At 35.3% G+C, this 21,114-nt stretch overlaps 3 protein-coding genes across 5 annotated transcripts in view; 2 read left to right on the top strand and 1 right to left on the bottom strand.

Moving 5' to 3' along the window:
* Positions 1–3,881: 3,881 nt before the first annotated feature.
* On the bottom strand, positions 3,882–6,797 carry LOC129922048 (uncharacterized). Its single transcript, XM_056006168.1, has 2 exons — positions 5,977–6,797; positions 3,882–5,183 (listed from the first exon to the last, which is right to left on the bottom strand). The coding sequence occupies exons 1-2, from the start codon at positions 6,752–6,754 to the stop codon at positions 5,128–5,130; spliced, it is 834 nt and encodes a 277-aa protein (XP_055862143.1). The 5' UTR covers positions 6,755–6,797; the 3' UTR covers positions 3,882–5,127.
* Positions 6,798–9,788: 2,991 nt separating this feature from the next.
* Positions 9,789–18,857, top strand: LOC106069230 (BTB/POZ domain-containing protein KCTD7-like). Of its 2 annotated transcripts, none has more exons than XM_056006884.1 (3): positions 9,789–9,917; positions 11,278–11,519; positions 12,551–18,857. In XM_056006884.1, exons 2-3 carry the CDS (start codon positions 11,313–11,315, stop codon positions 13,253–13,255), a joined length of 912 nt encoding a protein of 303 aa, XP_055862859.1. In that variant the 5' UTR covers positions 9,789–9,917; positions 11,278–11,312; the 3' UTR covers positions 13,256–18,857. The 2 variants fall into 2 exon arrangements, with proteins under 2 accessions (XP_055862859.1, XP_013084299.2); XM_013228845.2 differs by lacking the exon at positions 9,789–9,917 and adding an exon at positions 10,279–10,299.
* Positions 18,858–20,077: 1,220 nt separating this feature from the next.
* The window catches only part of LOC106069229 (clathrin heavy chain 1-like), a 30,713-nt gene continuing 29,676 nt past the window's right edge, over positions 20,078–21,114 (top strand). Inside the window, exon 1 of one of the 2 annotated variants that reach the window (XM_056006244.1) lies at positions 20,078–20,135. The gene's annotated coding sequence lies outside the window, so the exon portion shown is untranslated. The other variant, XM_056006243.1, reaches the window with a different exon arrangement.

Below are 21,114 nucleotides of genomic sequence, written 5' to 3' on the forward strand. Positions count from 1 at the left end.
TAAATGTGTAATCTACGTAGACCCTATCTTTGACATGGTTGTTAACATTCGTTGGACTCGCAGCTTATTTCCTTTTTTTTTTTTCGGAAGGAGGGGTGTGTGTGAAAATGCTTTTTTCCCCCCAAGAGTTAGTTATTATAATGCTTTGAGTAGATGTATGTGATTGTAGATTTAGACCTAAATCTCAGCAGTACCTATTGGTAGCCTATATGATGATGTGTATTATACGGTGACCCGTCAAAATAGCGCGGACGAAATAGCGCGAAATTTCCCGACAAAATAGCACAAGACAAAATAGCGCGGACTCGTATATGATGTGTATAAAAGTACCGGATTATTAGTAATTTGTATGACTATTGCGAGGACAACTATGTTGATCGCCAGAGACGAGACCGCAGAGTGACCCCAAGATTTCTGATAGCATAATGGAATGTTAGAGACCGTGTGCAGGGCAATCAACCACGAACAAACAATTCAGTGGAGGGATGGCGCCATGCATTCAGCTCACTATTGACGGTCACCACCCTAATGTGTACAGGTTAATCTCTCACTTCCTCAGAGAACAGGAGAACACCGAGAACAAGATTCTGAGGTGCAATGCTGGAGAACGAAGTAAAGCTGCAAGCAAGACAAAGTTCCTCCAACTTAACAGATGACTTGAAGCTATAGTGCCAATGTACGGACACAAGCCAGTGATGGAAGTTCTACGTGACATTTCCTACAAGCTTTGTGAAAGTTTGTGTGTGTGTAAATTTGACAAGTGTCTTTGCGTGTTTTTACAGTACACTTTTATAATGTAAATAAATGCTATATTTTGAAATAAATCATTTTACATTATTACGATTTTTGACTATTTATGTTAACTAAAGTGTTTCCTGCAAAATGACTAAAATATTTTTTTTCTGCGCTATTTTTGTCGGCGCTATTTTGACGGGGTAACGTATTATACGCCTCGGCACCAAATATCTAAGTAAGATGTGAGTCACCAACATTGTTGCACAATAAAAAAGGATGTATTTATATGTTGTTTTTTTTTTTTGTCCCCTTCGATTAAAATCTTCAGATAAAAGGGGGTCCTTCCAAATTTCTTCTCAGTCACTAGGTTGTTGTGTTTACATCTCGCGCCGTGCTTGGTTTCTGATAGTTTATAGTGGGAATCTCAATCAGAAGACTTTTAGGTCAATATTTAGTGGTTTTAATTAATTCATCCAACTGTGGAGTAAGACAAGGCTGCCTTCTTTCACCAACACTTTTCAATATCTCCCTTGAAAGGATAACAGAAGATGCTCTCGAGGGCTATGAAGGTACTGAAAGCATTGGAGGAAGAAGAATTACTAGCGCATCGCGGATGACATTGATGGCCTAGCAGGGACAGAAGAAGAACTAGCAGCCACACTTTGTCATCAGTGTATATATAACAATGAGATGCCCTTGAACCTTAGAGAACTGATTATTCCATATGTCCCCCAGAGAGCCCTGCGCTCAATGGACTCAACGCTTTTAGTGGTGCCACGTTTCTCCCTTAAAAGCTACGGTCTGCGGGATTTTTCAGTGCACGGACCAAAGGTTTGGAGCTCACTCCCCATTGATCTCAGACAGACAACATGCTATACCACTTTTAAGAAGAACATTAAGACCTACTTGTTTAAAACTTTTAAAATTAGTTTATGATTTCAATTGTCGTGTTTGTGATGTTATTACAACGCCTTGAGCCTACATTTTGTTTGTTAACAGCGCTTTATAAATAAAATTATTATTATTATTATTATTATGACTTGGTGATGCGCACAGACAAGACTTCCGCAGCATATGTTATGCAAATAAATGCCAAAACAAAACACACACACACACAAAAACCACCAAATTATGACCAATAACCAACAGGGCTTTAAAAGGGGCATCAGTATTGGAGATGAAAAGCTGACTAGTGTTAGCAGATTCAAATACCTTGGAGCTATTGTCTCAGATGAGAGAACGAAAACGGAACTACTGGCCCGAATTGCTCAGTCCACCGCAGCCCTTTCAAAACTTAAAATAACATGGAAAGACAATGGCATAGCCCTCGGCACAAAAAATCAGCGCTCGCTTCCTGGTCAAGGCCACATTCCTATATGCTTGTGAGTCTTGAACGCTGACTGCAGAGCTAGTGAGGAGGATCCTAGCAATGGGCAAAAGACAGATGAATGGAGAAAGACGGTCGACAAATCTTGCATGGTGCCCGAACGTTCCAACAGATTAAGGGATATGGAAATTACTGAAAATGCGCGAGTCCTCGAACTTTTTTTTTTCCTAATTAAGATTATATAGAATCTAGATAAAATCTATAGATTATAGATTTAGACTAGATCTAGGAGTCCAGGTCTATGTCTAATTCTAAATTTACTAGGCTAGTAGAAAAAAAAAGTAGGCTACATTGAAATTTATTATATTGATTCGATCGAGATTAGTTTTAGATCTAGATTTAGTGAATTTAGTGCGGATTAGATCTAATTCTAATCTTAAATCTAGATCTAGTTTTAGATTTAAACGTTAAAAAACTGATGGGGCTTTACATGTGCCCAAATTAAGATCTAGATCTACCACTAATGACAAAAAGGCTCAATGCAACTCAAGATAGGTTTTATTAACCAACATTTTTTTGGGGTCCCGCCTCGCCATCTACGCTATTATATTCCCTTTCAATCAGCCGGTGAACGATTCATTTTTTTCCTGCTCGCCTCGATTCCACCTTACCCCACCCCACCTTTTCTGCAGTGCTTTACTGTTAGTCTCAAGTTTAGATTGGACTTACCTCCCCCTTATCACACATTCATGCAACCTTCCTTCTCCCGCAAGACAAGCTTTGGTCACACATAGTTCACTTTACAGTACCTTCCAGGCTATGCTGGTATAATAGTTCACACCTTTTTTTTTTTTTTGTAATGTTTTTAAGGATCCTGTGTTAATTCTTGTGCCATCATTTTAGTTTTTAAATATCGTGTAGTCATTCAACACTAACTTTATTTTAAAATATTTTGTTTTATAGGCCTATTTCAAATTTGATAATTTTATTACTTCCAACAAAAAAAAAAAAAGACACAAAAACGATAAATGTACTATGCTGAGTTTGCATGAAAGAGAATAAAAGCATCATTTATAATTAATTTAGGACCTTCATTTTCCAATAGGTTTATGAAAAAGAAAAAAATACTTAGGACATCATGTCAACAAATTTATCTTGATACTTTGGACACTGGGTCAAGAAATTTTACTTTGGACACTGGGTCAAGAGATTTAACTTTGGACACTGGGACAACAGATTTAACTTTGGACACTGGGTCAAGAGATTTAACTTTGGACACTGGGTCAAGAGATTTAACTTTGGACACTGGGTCAAGAGATATAACTTGATACCTTGGACACTGGGTCAAGAGATATAACTTGATACTTTGGACACTGGGTCAAGAGATTTAACTTTGGACACTGGGTCAAGAGATTAACTTTGGACACTGGGTCAAGAGATTTAACTTCATACTTTGGACATTGGGTCAACAAATTTAATTTCTCAAGATATTAAGACATGTTAAACAATCAATCCCATTGTAGCACTGTTTTCTACTAATTCAAGTGAAGTGTAAACAGTGTCTGGGAATTCTTCCAAGACTGTCAGTCATACTTACAGTTTACATGGGAAAAACCACACATTTTGCTTCAAGAAAATGAACTAAATCTCTTGGATGTTTTTAGGAGCCCCAGCTTTGAATTATGGACATTTAGTCTTCTTCCTTTATATCTTGTAATAAAGGTTAGGTTTTTATAATGGGACCATCAAGTTATCAGAACCAAAATGATCACAACCAATGAGGTTCATTTTTCAACTGTATTTTTATTGATTTTGTCTGCTAATAAAAGATATGAAAATATGAATCATTATAAAAAAAAATATAACCATGTACTGGTACTGACATCTTCTTTTACATTTACATTGAATCACTATAGTTTCCAACTTAATGTGAGTTTTTAAAATTCATAATTACTACAGTACAACATGTCCACTTTATTAAAACAGTATTTATCTCTAAATCAACATCTATTTGTTTGTTGTTTTTAAAATGTTTTTGAAACTACAATGTGTAAAATTGCCTTCAGAGTTTAAGATAATCTACTTCCAAGTCCAAACTTCCTGCAGGACGAAGGGGATGGCAGTGGGCAGGGTATGAGCCCGGGACCATCAAGACAACCAAACAACAGTCCAGCGCACATACTGCACAGCCATCCACTTGGATTTGCGAAAACAGTTGTTTTTTTTTAAACATTTGGATTTGTGAACACAAATCTTAAACAATTTTGGTGCTGTTTGTGATGATTTTTTTCTTCTAAAGAAACCAAGTACCAGGGTAATATCAAGTCATCAACAGAAAAAGACAAATAATTATAGGAAAGAAGTGAAAATACTTTAATTGCAACAATGGCAATCCCCTGGTAACAAATTAAAAAAAAAAAATTAATTATTGATTTAAAATTAAGGGGAAAAATGAAAACAAAAAGAGTTTATCTAGTCAGAAGTCTAAATTTAAAATCTAGATCAGCGGTTTTCAACCTTTTATGCTCGGCGACCCTTTTTACAATCCCCCACTCGGCCGCGACCCCCTCCCCACTCACACACAGCAATAGAAGAGTAGACAATATGCAATCCATATTTTTGATGGTCTTAGGTGACACCTGGCAAATCGTCAATCGACTCCCAAAGGGGTCGAGACCCACAGGTTGAAAACCCCTGATCTAGATTATCTGGTAGCAGCTCTCTTTGATCAAACTATGGCGGGCAGAATCAAACTGACCATCACAATTCTTAATGCTCCAATACATTTGGCAAGCTTTTTCATTTGTTACACTTGGGGGTGTAAATACTGCCTTTGAAGAACTGAATGATGCGAGACCAGATGTTGTAGGGATTACTAGTATATATATATAATTATTGGTCATCAGAGACAAAACAGTAGAGAAGCTCCAAGATTTCTGGTAACAATGTGGAACATACAAGATCATGTCTAAAACAATCTTCCACAAACAATTTCTGCACCATACAATTCACTGCTTATTGACAGTCCCCATCCTAATGTGTGAAGCAGATCAATCTAAAACTTCTTATATAGGAGTATACTGAGAACAGGATTCTTCATTACAATGCTGGAGATGCAAAGCTGCAAGCAAGACAAAATACGTTTTAGCCTATCATGACCATTGTAAAGTGACATTATACAATTGTCTCTGACAGTTCATTTTGTAAACTTTACAACTTTACCCCAGTATTCATATTTTATGGAACTATCAAAATGAATCATTGAGCTTTCAAAAGTGTTTTTAAAATGAATTTTAGGAATACCTAGGTATAAATAAATAAAGGTATTACATTTTACAATATATACACTAAATAATTGCAGATACATGTATGTACATTAATTTTAAAAAAGGAAAAAATATTGGCACTGTTTAGTCTTCTGCTACATTCCTAGCACTATTTTGTCATTTTTGCCATATTTTGTCAGGTCATGACCTTACGTTTGTAAAAGCATTACACGAGTGACATATATATAATATATATAATACATTAAATAAAATAAATAAACATAGATAGTTTTATATAGCGCTACTTTCATGCTTATGGCATGCTCAGAGCGATATGGTCCAATCTCATTTGTAGACCTTTGGGGGGGGGGGGGGGGTCAGGCAGAAGGTTTTCATCTGTACTGCCTTTACTTAAACTTAAGGCGCTTAGTAAACACACCTCTGCCCTTGGTAGGTAGCCAAGTCAAGTTCAACCGTACTTGACCACGCTTCCCATATATCTATAATATTTATATTTAGATAATTTTTAAAAAGTTTTATCTAAAACATTTTTAGTTTTTGAGACCTAAATGAGACAGAAAGACAGACAGCACAAAAAATGAGTTTTCCTTTGCCTAATAAGATTTAACAATAATTAATTTTTATTACCTGAACAGATTGAAGGCTGACTCAATTCTATAAAATCCACATATTGTCCATAAATACCCTTTTTGTTGAGTGACTTTTGAACAAGAAGTTTACTGAAAGTTTTCCATTTATTTCTGGAAATTATATCATAAATTAAACAGAACAGACCCATCAGCCACAAATACCATGGAAGGCTGAAAACAAGCTTTCTGATATAAAGTTGTGTATAAAAGTTGATAAGATAGTGTCTCTTTTGTACACATTTGTCCTCCGTAAAATCAGTGACAGTGGTAGTATTGATCGAAGCGTCATCCAAATCTACTTGTTCGCTCATATTCGATTGCCATTTCTGATTCTGTGTTTCCACTGTTTCTTCTGAAAATGTTTTCGTCGCAGGGCAAGTGCTGGACTTGGACTTACCATTACTTGCTTTCGAAATCACTTCAAATCTCATAGACTCACCAGGCTTATAGTTCTTAGTTGGTAAACAAACTTTGTAGAGCGTATACTCAGCGTCCAACAGACAATGTCCGTCTGTAGATAAATATTCTTCAGTTGACCTGAAGTCAACAATACATTTGATAGAAAGTTGTCGAATTTTGTCCAAATCTTCCACAACGATTTTGTCGGGTTTAGATGATCTATAGATTGCACCCGAGCCTAGAATCTCCCGTGATTGTTCATTTTTGTTAGATACTCTTTGGCAAAGTAATCTGAAGTTTGGTAAACTGTCTATTTTGACAAAACTGCTTTTAAATCCACTATTTCTAGTGGCACTGTTAATATTAGCAACGTCCATTTTGATCACAGACTTTTATTCGTTTCGTTATTTTTTCTTTGACCTAGATCCAAGTTTTACAGAGAAATATATTATACATATAATATATAGGTCTGTTACTGAATACCCTTTTCGGGGATTTCGACGCTGCTACTTAGTCATGCATGTCAATCAATGACCCTATATGCCAGCGGTTCTCAACCTTTTATGCTCGGCGACCCCTTTTTACAATCCCCCACTCTGCGGCGACCCCCCCTCCCCACACACACATACAGCAATAGAAGAATAGTCAATAACAATCCACATTTTCGATGGTCTTAGGCGACCTCTGGCAAAACGTCAATCGACCCCCAAGGGGGCGCGATCCACAGGTTGAAAAACCCTGCTATACGCAGTCCAAGCAACAACCAGTGCATTCTCTGCTGACATAGATTTACTATAACCGTTGTACGCCGGTGGTCGCTTAGGTTCTCTTTAAGTCTTCAAAGTCTGTCCTTGACAGTGGATTTTCTTTTGGTTTTGAATGTGTATCCCGCGGCATATGTAAAAAAAAAAAAATCTCATGTTGTCTCGTAAAAGATATTTGCACTGAAAACCCAATGCGCATAGACCAATTGCGATAAAACACCGTGGATTGTATCCAGCATGGTGATCAGATAGGCCGAGTGATTAATAATTAACGTTAAAATGCAAGAAAAAGTAATAATTTTTACCCACATTGATAAAGGTGCTGGTTAATATGCGTACCTCACACACACACACACACAAAAGGAACTGGGTATGCCTATAACTTTAACACAATCTCGAGTGGCTAATTTTGTTTAACTCTCTTGTAGAATTAAAATGAGAATATATGGCTCCTTTTGTCTCGAAAGGCAATGGATGCGCCCAAATGAGTCACTGGTTTTGGCTTAATCTTGAGACGTGGCAGAATCTGGTGTGGCTAATCAAGCCAATTCTAGAACGGCAGACTTTGCCACAATTCGTACATGTGTATGCCTCTGATTTAGGGCTAGCAGACAGGGCAGCTTTCTTTTTATCCCTCTTGATTAAAGCCGCTTCAATTCTTTTGTTCTCAGCAAGGGTTGTCCCAGCACGCACAGTCTGTCTCCATGCACTCCGGTCTTTGGCTATGTTTTCCCACATACTTTCGCTGATGCCTGAGGCTCTCATGTCTCGCTTGCAGACATCTCAATATGTTAGTCTTGGGCGGCCCTTGGGTCTGACTCCTTCCACAAGCTCAGCATATAAGATATCTTTCGGGATTCTGCCATCTGGCATGCGGGTGACATGTCCGAGCCAGCGTAATCTTCTTTGTGTCAGGAGAGCATACATGCTGTTCATATTGGCCAATCTTAAAACTTCCTGATTGGAGACATGGTCCCTCCAAGAGATGCCCATTATGCGTCTCAGGCAGCGCAAGTGGAAACTGTTCAATCTGTGCTCTTGGTACATGTATGTTGACCAGCTCTCACTGCCATAAAGGAGAGTGCTCACAACACAGGCGTTGTAGACTAGGATTTTGGTCGCTGTGGTCAATTTACCATTTTCCCAGACGCGCTTGGAGAGTTTTGCCAATGCTGTGGTAGCTTTTCCTATCCTTTTTGTCAGCTCGATGTCTAAGTCTAGGTTACTGACAATTGTTGAACCCAAGTAGGTAAATTCCTGCACCACTGCAAAGGTGTGGTTCCCAATTTGTATTATAGGTATTTCTGCGACGTCTTGTGCCAGGATTTCGGTCTTGGAGAGACTTATAGTAAGGCTTAACTCTTGACAAGCAGCTGCTAAGGCGTTCACTAGCTTCTGTAGACATCCTTGTGAGTGAGATACGAGTGCCGCGTCATCGGCAAACAGCAGCTCCCTTATCAAGATACGACGCCTTTTCGTTTTGGCTTTAAGACGTGCCAGGTTAAAGAGCCAGTAATTTATAAGATAAAGAAACTAATCAAATAATATACATCTATATGAAAATGTGTAAAATTAGTTGAAATGATATTTTCCAAAAATATTTCTAGAAAATCATATATCTGATATTAGTTGGGGAAAAGTAAAGGAGGTTGGTCGTTGTGCTGGCCACATAACACCCTCGTTGACATTGGGTCACAGAAATAGATGTTAAGATGTTTACATCATCTGGCCTATAGATGCAATGTCTGAATAGGGGAACTTTGTGGAGCCCCTTTGAGTGTGTCGCCCAGGGCATGTTATATGGCACCCTCTTAAGTGTCCCCCGCCCTATTCTCCAGTAGGCCTATATTATAAGGCAGTGATGCCCAAACTACGGCCCGCGGGCCAGATCCGGCCCGCGACGTGGCTTTATCCGGCCCGCCTAAACATCGGTACAAAGTGAAGAAATTTTTTTTTTAAAGTTAAAAAACGTAGCTGCAATTTTAAATACATTAGCACTCTAACTTTGTCATGGATAAATTTGATTCTAATTTTCATATTATTTATTTAAATGAACACGACGTTTGTTTTTTTCGATGACAAGTATTGACAGTTGTTTGAGATTCTTGGATAATTCAGCTGCTGTCTTGAGCTAGTCTTGTTCATAACATCTTGTGTGTAACACAGGGCGTCAATTCTGCATCAGTTTTGGTAAAGTTCTTTTGGTATCAAAGAGAATGGTATGTACCATTTAATATTTGTGCATTAATGAAATGGTACCGAAATTAAGTGTTACGGACTATCACAATTTTTACAAGCACTTCATTGAGTAGACAAACGTTTCACTAACAAAACAGATGAAACCGATCTGACATAATAGCCATACGTGTGTACGTAGGCCAAATAGTGCTACGGGTTTCTAATAAAACTATTTAAAATGGTTTATTCTTTTTTTTTTTTTTTTGTATCTACTCGATGATGTGGCCCGCGACACGAATGTCAGAAATTAAACTGGCCCGCCGGCCGACAATGGTTGAGCATCACTGTTATAAGGCCTCATGTCTGCCCTAACCCTGTTAGTGTTGGGCTAAATTAAAAAAAAAAAAAACGCGATATGCTAAGTCCACGATGCCTTCGTCACAAAATATGCAGTTAACTCAAAAGTCGGAGCGCCTACATATCGATGTAGATCCATGTCTATTGCATTATCCCCATGATTTTTCTATACGTGGGAGAAAGACAGTCGACAAATTTTGCATGTCATGGTGCCCCAACGGTCCAACACAGTAAGAGATAGGTAAAAGTGACTTAGCATAATTTAGGTCATTGGTTAATATGCATGACTAAATGACTTTTTAAAGTAACGTCTGTATTATATAAGAAGATAAGCTAATGATAATTTTTTTGTATAATTCTTGGGTTTTCTGTGTATTTTTAATGACGGATTTATCTCAAGGCACTGTTTGGAAATCACTTACCTAAATATTACTAAAATTCTGTTCCTAAATAATAATAACTTAAATAACATAACAATAGGCTTGAATAGGTCTAGATTCTAGATCTAGTCTAGATTCTAAGTCAGTCTAAGTAACTCTAAGTAAACGTAAAAGTTACTAATCGTGTATTAAAATTAATAGTCTAGACCTAGACTAGATATCTATTCTAATCTATTATCTCGAGTAAGTAGATCTAGATAGTCTGATTACTCTGATAAGTAAGGAAGACGATAGATCTACTAGATCTAAATCTAGATAGTAGATCTAGAAAATCTAGATCTAGTAACTAGACTAGATCTATCATCATGATAGTAGACTAGACTTAGAAGTTAGACTAGTTAGAGTGACTAGGCTCGGTCACTACGTCTAGACTTCTGACTTAGTTAGACTACTACTACTAGTAACTACTAACTACTACTACTTAGTTCTAGATCTAGTCTATGTCTACTAATCTAGTCTACTAATCTAAGACTGTAACTTAGTAAGACTTAAGACAAGACTCTTACAGTTACTATCTACTTACTTACTAGACTACTTACTACTGACTACTTCTGACTACGTTGTGTAGACTAGTACTACACTAGTAAAAACAAGCCTTTCCCAGTGGGTTCCAGTACAGCCTGCTTTTGCAATATTTTCCCTTAATCATTCTCTTCTAAGAAGTTCTCATTTCATAAAATATGATAAAAGACAGTATCATTACACAAAACATAAAGAATGATTAAGACACTTACATTTTTAGTATCAAATACTGGTATGATAAGTTTTGGACTAATTGGATCAGCCTGTCTCAACTGTCTGTAGGAGAAAATGATGCTATTTCCTTCCACCTGTCACACTGACCAATAATAAACTGGCTAATCATATGATATAAAAATGTTATAATAATTGTAATTAATCTAGATATCTAGATTAAACTATGGAATAATATTAGTAATGGTATAGTCTGAAGTGCATACCACATGGTGATGTATGCTAAATCTTAGTATTCTTTTAGGGTTTGTTCTTGTCTCTTCATTCTTGACATTTTCTACTAATGCTTACAGTCAGTCCTACATTTAGTTAAAAATATATCTAGGCAAAATTAGAGTCAGGTGTTATATGTTTTTAAGATATCATATTACTTTCATTTCAAATCTAACATTTTCTGTTTTCCTTCAGAGTTCCTTGCATATAGACTTTAGTATCTAAAAAAAATGTCATTTGACAGTCCGACAGAGGGCTTGGAAGTTGATGATGATGAGAATGGCTCAGTTGAGGAGATTATTACAGTACACCAGATACCAATACCAAAGTTGCTCACATTTCAAAACCAAAAGTACCCAAATAATGTGTGGTCACAATATTCAACAAGTAGCAGTCCTCCAGGTGATCAACAGAGGGCTTACAAAGAAACAGGGACTGTAAGTTGATCCTTATCCTATTAATTTACCGGTACATAACATTTTTTACATTAATGCTAAGAAGCATGTTTGCGTTTTACCTGACATGTAGGGCTCAGATATTACTTGAGAAACTTGAGATTATTATGTCCTAGCCCAAATCTCCTGCAGGATGGTGGGAGATAGTGGTGGGTATAGCTTGAAACTGGGACCATCATGTGGACAGTCCAGAGCTCAAACCACACTACCAGGCAGCTATCCTCTACAGATTCCTAGGTTGTGTTTGTTGTTTGGGCGCCAACATTTTATTTATTCAATTATATAGAAATTCCTTCAGAATATGAAAACTATTATCACTCCATATTATCATTATCATTTACTTAAGCTAAACAAAAAAATCATGTGTTTTCTTGGCTGGATTTTGTTTTATACTTGAATGGAGAAACAAACAGATGACCTTTACATGCCCCAAGGTCTGAAAAGGGAACTTGACTTTACTTTTTTTACTTTAAAGAAGTACTAATTGATTAACTTTTGTCTCAGGACAACAAATTAGATTCAAAATAAAGTTTCATTTTTATTTGTTGACATTTTCACAAATCTATGTCAATAAGTTTGTTGTACAAAATTAGCTGTAGACCAATCAATTATTGCAGCCACTAGGACATCTGATTTGTTTTTGCTTATAAGGGAAATGATTTCTTCTATATTTCTCTGTGGCCGAGGACTATAAAATTCTAATGATAACATTAACTTTTAAAGCAAATGAAACTTACAAGCTTCATGTACACAATTTTATTTAAATTCATTTGAACATGGTATCAGTGTAGTTTTTTAATGTTATAAGTATTTTAAAAATTTTAACCATTCTTGATTTTAAAGCTAGTCATGTTATATATATTGACACAAAGCAATTAATAATCCATTTTAGGCCAGTTTATAGTAGTGTTGTTGTTTTTTTTTAATCTGTTTTGTTAATAGGCGTTCTTTTTTAAATTTTTCCTTGTTTGTTTTTATTATGATGCTATTCATTGTTTTGATGTATTCCTCAGCCTCCATTTGCATCAAGCTTAGTTTTTCCACCCATAATACCTCTAAATGTCGGAGGTCATATCTACATGACCCGTTTGTCCACCCTACTCAAGTTTCCAGACTCCATGCTTGCAACCATGTTCAGTGGTCGGCACAAAATTGACCAAGACAAAGATGGCAACTTTTTTCTTGACAGCAACGGCGCTGTGTTTGAATACATTTTGGAGTATCTTCGATATGGCTCAGTGCCTCCCGTGGACAAGATGACATTCATGTTGTTCCGTGATGCCAACTACTATGGACTTCATGAGCTGGTTGAAAGGCTCCAGCTGAAGCCAGAAATTGCCACAATGGCTGTCAAAGAAGCCCAGAGAGCCCAGTTTCCAAACTATGCCTTTGTTAAAGAGGAAACTATTAAAATTGCTATGGCTCGAGCCACTGTCTCCCGTGTAGGGGACGTATCAATTTATGCCTTCCGCAAGGAATTCATACCCAAAGCCATCAACTTTAACACTAAACATAGTTGCGTCATAGACAATGCCCAATTAACTGTAGGCCCATGGGATGCCCCAGCAGATGAGGACACTTTTATTCGATGTTTGGAAAATGATTTGATGGAAGAAGGATTCACACTCAGGCCTCATGATGGCAAAAAAAAGTGCAAATATTATTTCAACCAGACTTGTCAAAAGTGTATCTTCAAGATCACTATAGTTTTTGATTGAAGGCCTCTTAGTAGTCTAGAAACATAGTAAGATTCTATGGCCAGCTTTCACTATCATTGAATAATGATTGTATTGACAAACTTCATAAATCTAATTTCATTCTTTTTTTAAACTTTCTTTTAATAGAGAATTGCAATTAGTTTCAATGTGTATTCCATACATTTATGGTTAGTATGAGGAGATATATATCGGTATATATATGTACAAGATTTAATGCTGTTAAAAAAAAGTTTGTTTTGTTATATATACTTTGTTAGTAAACACTTTTTTTTATGAGAGATTTAAACAAACTAACCACTAATAAAATCAGGAAATAAATGACAAATAATTTACTGCTTAATTTACATAATGTATACAATATATGAAGATATAGATTGGTTCTTGATAACAGACTGTAATAGTATAATAATAACATCTTTATTACATTTTTAAATAGCTTCTATTATATTTTTCAGAAACAGTGCATCACATCTTCAAAAAATAAAGTATGCCCTGAATGAAAAATAGTCTTTTAATTAGCAAAAAAATTTGCACAAATGTGGAGGTGGGGGGGAGGGGTGTTAAGCATGTGCCAACTTTGTCTTTATATATGTATATGCTGGTATATTATTATAGAAAGTTACTCTTCAATTTGTTTATATCACACTTGTGTATTTTTTATTTTTACGGAGTAGTTATAAGCATGCCATGAGTTTGGTTTAACAATGATAAATTCAAACTGTTAGACTAAAGCAGTTTAACCGATATAAGAACATTGGACACTATGTAAAGTTGTTAGTTAACACCTATGATATACTATCCTGTCTAGCTACACGATGGTACATATCTATCCACTTGTTCCTTATACCAATTTGATGTACCTATGCTGATTACACCAAGCTTCATGTGAAACAGTTTTTGCTATAAATGTGTTTGTACAATCGACCAGCAAATGCTTTGCTAAATTATGATTGTTTCATTCCTTTTCATTGTTGTTGTTTGACTTCCTGTTGAGTGAACAATGTATATGAACTATGCTAATGTGTTCATTTTTAATAGCCAATGTTTATGCTTGTATTTCCCCCCATTTTTATATGACTCCTATGACTTTTAGAAATGATATATATAAGTATGAAACATCAGATTTTGATGCTTAACTTTTTAGTACTGGTACCAATATGGTGAGTGGTATTTTACAAGTTTTATGGGTATAGAAGGCAAGGGACATAATTCACTTATTTCTTGTGGTTTTGGTATTCTGTGGTCAGCAGCAGAGTCTCCTATATCAGCTGGTATCAAGTACAAGTATTTCTGTTTGTATTTAAATGAAAGTGCTTAACGAGTGACCATGTTAATCATATTTGTCTAAATAATTGATTTTCTCCCCTTGCCAAGTAAGCTAATATTTCCCAGATTTGCGTCTGAAGGTTGTTTATTATAGTTTTATTATGGATTTCATTTGCCTTTAAGGACTGTCACTTACAATGTTGATGGCACTATTCTTGCTAAATCATCTTTAATTTAGAAACATTATTCCCCTATCTAACTCCTGCATGGGTTTAGCCATTTTCTGTGGCATTTTTGCGTCTCAAGAGATTATCTTTTCCCTCTGCAACTTCTTGTGTGACTAAAGAGGCCAATCCTTGATACACAGCTGCGGTCACAGGTTGGGCATATGTAATCACCAGGCGCCGTTACATTTTCACCCATTAGCCATTGAAACCCAGATAAACCAGAAGATTTATTCTTAGCCATCCAGAGCTTGTTGGTGAAAGTTAAGCTCTGTCCACTTCACTTGACTTTAATTTACTTTAATTGACCTTTCTGGAGTTGTTTCTTCTGTCAAAAGTTTTTCACTACCTCTTGATGTTACACTAAAGTAAAAGTTAAAAGTTCCCCTTTAAGACCTTGCGATCTATAGGACAATTGATGTAAAGTTCATCTGTTTCTGTGGCCCATGGTTAACAAACGTGTCATGTGGCCAGCACAATGACCAACCACCTTTACTTTTCCCCAGCTAATGTCAGGTTAGAGCTGGGTGGACTCAGAGGCACCCAAAGAGCTGAAATTAAAAGTTCCTGTCTTCACCAGGATTCAAACCCGGGACCCCCAATTAGGAAGCCAAGCACTTTACCACCCATCCACCGGGCCCCCTTGTTGAAGATTGATCTCTTATAATTGTGAGCTGCAGCAAAAAAAAAACATGGTCTCTTAGCAGAGTTGATAACTAACAGTTGATCTCATTTGTGATAAGTGAATCATCCGAGTTATCCTTATCAAAGCATTAAGACAAAATGTTCACTTTCATTAGCATAAAAAACATTCATCAATTAATCAATCGTTGAGTTAAGTAGGCGTTTAAGTTGAACTCAAGAGTTGTGTGAAATAGTTGAGAGTTTCCCTTTCAGACCATATGGTCTAAAGGGCAGATGATGCAAAGGTCATTTGTTTCTGTAGCCCATGGTTAACGAGGGTGTCAAGTCACCAGTACAACAACAAACCGCCTTTACTTTCCCAACTAATGTCAGGTATCCATTAGAAATTAGAGGTGCCCTAAAGATCTTGAAATTAAAAATACTACGATTAGAACCAGCGCTTTACCATTCTCTCATCCAGGCCTCTGAAATAGTTGAGAGTTACCATTTATTTGATAAAGATAAATCTTTTTTTTTAAGTGCAACCCAGCTTCTCCAACACTCTTTCATTACAATATATGTGGTCACAGATTAGTTACTACTAAGTTTTTTTGTTAGTCAACAAAAATATAGCAGGAAAAATAAGATCCCATTTATTTCCATACCTAAGAAGAAATGACAGATTCTTCAGATGATGCTGATACTATGCCATACAGATGTCCATTGATAATGTGCTGTTGATAATTATTGTAAAAATCTGTTAAAAATTACTTCACTGTGATAGCTCATTACAATGTACAAATCTTTTATAGAATGTGATGAAATGTATTTGAAATGTCGGTTTACAAACTGAAGGTTTTGTTTATCATTTATAGGCCGGTACTGTTTATCATTTATATACCGGTACTGAAACATGTTTTGGCTTTTAAAAAAAATTTTTTTTACATAACTTTATTATTTCCCTCTGTGATGGTTAACACTTTTATATCGACGTTATTTCATTGTTTTACCCTGTGATAACTAAAACACTTATAAGACATTGTTGTTGTATATTAACTTGGGTTGTTTTTAGTTACTACACTACCAGCTGACCTGGTTCAGTCATAGTGTAAAATATGACTCACAGCCCAGAATCGTTCTTCAAGGTATAGTGAAGAAAGATTGAGGAAAGCTGGCTGGACATCATGAAAGAATGGACTGGCCCCTCTCTCTCTTGATATTCTGCTAAAGCTAGCTGCTGACCAGGAAGTGTGGATGGATTTGGTTCCACGAACTGTCCCAGCACCCCTAGGACACAAGTTAAGGGACTGATGTTGTTGAATACATGTTTCAGAATGTAAACTCACCCAAATTGTTTCATTATTTTGTTCCTCTGTTTCATGTTGAAGCATAAGTCAACATATCAGATTATTATATACTTGAAAAGAAAAGAATTGAAATGAATGTTGGTAATGATAACTGTTTCATGTTGAAGCATAAGTCAACATATCAGATTATTATATACTTGAAAAGAAAAGAATTGAAATGAATGTTGGCAATGATAACTGATAATCTTTTTTTTTTCAATTCCTACTGTTATCTTGCTTTCTCATAATGACTTGGTGGAAAGTGGCTGGAAAAAGTTGGTCAAAAGCTGGAAATCTGAAATTCCCAAAACTGGCTGCAAAGTTGATAAATGCTTAGAGTTTATTCCGCACATCGGCCAATTTTTTTTCAATAGCAATCCAGTCATCATATTTAATCTGATCAGATCTCATGATTAAATCCAATGTTGTTTGAACATAAAGTAGAAAATGGTTGTTAATCATTGTTTTTTTTTTCATTTATACTTGTTTTCTTTTAAATATGTTCAAGACTTTATAAAAAGTTGTAGATTAATCTCTACTTCATTCTATTGATTATGAGCTAGCTTTCATTTATGGGAGGAAAACATTGCTTTTTAACTGCAGGAACTTGTTAAAATTAAAATTTTAATTTTTTAAAATCAATACTTGCTTATGTTATAACTCATTAATACTAGGATAAGCGAACTACTTATATCATTTGTTATTTTTTTACACTCAGGAGTTAGTAGGACTTTTGTTGTTGATTGTTTATTTAAGAGCTTTATATGTACAAGTAGCTTTGTATATACATATAGAGGTTATATGAAAATATAATTTTACTTTTAAACTTCACTCATTGGCTTAAAGCTGTTGTGAGGGGCTGTAATCTCAAGGCATTAACTGACTTTTTTTTCTTTTTATTTTATGTAAATTAAAAATTTCTTGCCATGTCTTTAAACATTTTGTTTTTCAATGACCAATTTATTCTTTTTTTGGTAAGGCATTATGATATGTGCAATTAAAATTGTGCTTAAACTTATGTACATACAGGCGCATGATTAGAGCCTACTATGGTTTCAATTTGAATACATTCTGTTTTTTTTTTGGCCATGTAAATATTAAATATCATCTTATCTTATAAATTACAGATGTTCGAACTTCGGAACTATGCATACCTATGTGTTAAGGTAGTCATGCATGTTGATTAAAGTCAAAGTCTGCATCGGTTTTCCTGGCTGATTCAGGCTACCCATTCTATGCTCTAATGGCACTTTGGAAGAAAGTGCACTTGTACGAATTTGTCCTAGCATATAAAATAAGAGAAGCTAATATTCATTGTAATTAAACATTGGCAAGTAGAATAAGCCGGTTGCCCATTTTATCATACTTTTAGCATAATGGTAGCCATTTATTTATCTGAAAAAGAACATGGTGATGCAGTATACTAGAGGAAGCCGAGAGGTCCGGAAAGAGATGGGAAGCCGTTAAAGAACTAGCAATAGACTGTGGAGAGTGGCGAGATTTTGCTGAGGCCCTATGTTCCATAAGGAAAGCAAAGGAAAGATGATGATATAAAATAAGAGAAGCTATTATTCACTGTAATTAAACATTGGCAAGTAGAATAAGCCAGTTGCCCATTTTATCATACTTTTAGCATAGTGGTAGCCATTTATTTATCTGAAAAATGTCATGGTATTTGACATGTAAGTTTTATGTTACACTTCTTTGAAAAGGGTTTGTTTCTCTTGCCTATGACCACTGTGTGTTTACACCATTAGTAAAATCACTAAATCAACCAGGAAAACCAATCTTACCAGAGCGTAAGTCACTGATTATCATGTATGACTAGATTGAAACATGAAATGTAGTAGGACTCTTTTTGAAGTAGCATTTGTAATTATTAAGCTATAACATATTTGAGATACATTTTTTTTTTACTGATTCTCTCCAGTCCTCAATGATCCTATTAAAGATTATGCCCAGGGATCATGATTTGTGTTAATACTTTTTACTATAATCATTTCAATTGGATTATTGTTTAGCCTTTCACAGCTGCCGCAGTGATTAAGACAAATGGTAGAGTTGTTTTGTCCTTAAGTTTTAGCATTTCTGTTGATATAAAATAATTTTGTTCTAAAGGGTATTAAAGTTCTTAATGCTTTATGAATTTTCTTGGTGTTACTTTTTAGTTTTCTTTATGAATTTGATTGGTTTGAAGGATTATGTTTGGTACATGAATTGGATTGGTTTGGATGATTATGTTTGTTGAATGAATTAGATTAGTTTGAAGGATTATGTTTGGTAATTAATTAGATTGGTTTGAGACAAAACAAGAATCAATAAAAAAAAAATTAGTTAATTAACTATTGAAAATTAATTATTTGTTTGGTATTGAACAAAGGGGAAAAAATGAATTTGACAGATGTGGTGGTATGAATTGAATTAGTCCCCTTGAGGAGGCTTGAGCACTACAGTACAACTTTTTAAAAATGCATTTAAAAAGCGATCACAATAAACATTCATCCAGATACCTACCCACCCCTTTTTTTCCTATTGAGATAACAAAAAAAAATTGGTAAAAATATCTTATCTTATACATTACAGACGTTAGGGCCTACTTCAAAAAAAAAACAAACAATCTATCTAATCATGCATGTTAATCAATGACTTAAACTCTGCAAAGTCGTTGGTTTTCCTGGCTGATTCAGGCAACCCATTCCTTCTCTTATGACACTAGGGAAGAAGGAGTACTTGTACCAATTAGTTCTAGCGTATGGAATAGAAATATGCCTCTATCTTCTGAGTATTTCTAATTACACAGATTTATTATTGTTATTCTAGATCTATATTATAATATTACAATTACTAGTTTAATTACATGACTGATCTAAACTAAGCTTTTTTTAAAAGTATTTTTTTTTTCTAGTTAAGTTCTGTCCTTTTCAGCCATCAAATCGTACCAAACAAAAAAAATGGATATAGATCTATTCTAATATATAGTAGATCTATACAGTATAGTATTTGTCTATATTAGATTAGAATAGATTTATCTTATATAATACAGACGTTACTTCAAAAAAGAAGATGATTACGTCCTACGCGTCATGCATTTAGTCATGCATATTAACCAATGACTTAAATTCTATAGATTTAGGTCTATAATCTACAGGTTATGTCCCTTCAAGAGAGAAGGTAGTGGTAGGTCTAGATCTATAAACTTTAATTAATAAACATTTTGTTTATTAAATCCAAAATAGATTGTCTTCTAATTTGAAGGAACATTTTTTTTTTAGAAATTGACCAAGTTCTGAAAATATTTTCGACTGCTGCTTACCCGACTAATCCTAGGTTAACTTGAGTTATTCATCTTTATTTTGGAATCAGGACACTGCTCACTTCCAGTACTCTTAGACTCTACTGGCAATGGACCAATGTCTAAAAGTAAATCTAGAATTCTAGATCTAGATCTAGAATCTATGCCTAGATCTAGAATATCATATAGGTCTACTGATCTTGTTTAGTTATAGAGATCGACATATTCACATCTATTTTAACAATTCGACGTTTTCGTAAAGGTAAAACAAGTAAATTGCTAATATTACTAGCTCTAATAATATTATATTAATATTAGATCTAGATCTAGTTAGTAATATTGTAATATATAAATATATATTCGTAAGACTTCTCTTCTGACACTTCTGTGACATTCTGTCCTACTGACTCAGTGACTGTGTCAAGTCAATGTGCCATTTTTATGTTTACGTCTCAGAAACGATAATTTCCCTTTGAGTAGTTTGAGCCTTTGACAATATTGAATATAATACTATTAGTAGTAGGCCTACAGCTCTATAAAGATTAGATCTAGACTTAAAAACTACATAGAATCTACAATATAGAATAGATCTAGGTCTATTTATCTTGATTTAGAAAGTAGAAAAAAGTAGAATCCAATTAGATCTATTATCCGATTATCCTGTATGACCTGATCATCATGAATCATGCCAATCATGGCACAGTCTGCCACAGTCAGGCACTCATTCAGTCATTGGCGTATCAGATGCCAGATCTCTGAATCTCTCCCCAAAAAAGTGGTGGTGATGACAGTGATCATGAATGTGATGCTTGAGTTGAGTTCTCAGTTTGCCTATTAGATTCTTCTTTGTTCTCATCAACATAGATGAGGTTGCATCAATGTTTTATGCTCCAGGAGGCCCATTGACTCTGGCTTCAGCCTACTTTTCTTTCTGGGTATGCTCCCATAGCCTTTGATCAGTCAAGATCATATGCAGCAGTTGTTTTATTTTGTAGTTGTCTCTCCTGGACCTGGATGAATTATTATCCCTCTAGTTAACGAGTTTCATCTACCTGGGTTTAGAGTTTGAGTGCACATCTATACTTGCTTTTTGCAATCATCTTCTTG

Source organism: Biomphalaria glabrata, chromosome 12 (assembly GCF_947242115.1).
Source record: "Biomphalaria glabrata chromosome 12, xgBioGlab47.1, whole genome shotgun sequence".
Taxonomy (NCBI): domain Eukaryota; kingdom Metazoa; phylum Mollusca; class Gastropoda; family Planorbidae; genus Biomphalaria; species Biomphalaria glabrata.

Coding starts and splice junctions, on each gene's coding strand:
- LOC129922048 (XM_056006168.1), bottom strand. CDS start 6,754: ATGGACGTTGCTAATATTAACAGTGCCACTAGAAATAGTGGATTTAAA. Junction 5,184..5,976: donor TCAGCCTTCAATCTGTTCAG/GTAATAAAAATT, acceptor TCTTGCTTGCAG/CTTTGCATCTCCAGCATTGT.
- LOC106069230 (XM_056006884.1), top strand. CDS start 11,313: ATGTCATTTGACAGTCCGACAGAGGGCTTGGAAGTTGATGATGATGAG. Junction 11,520..12,550: donor CTTACAAAGAAACAGGGACT/GTAAGTTGATCC, acceptor TGTATTCCTCAG/CCTCCATTTGCATCAAGCTT.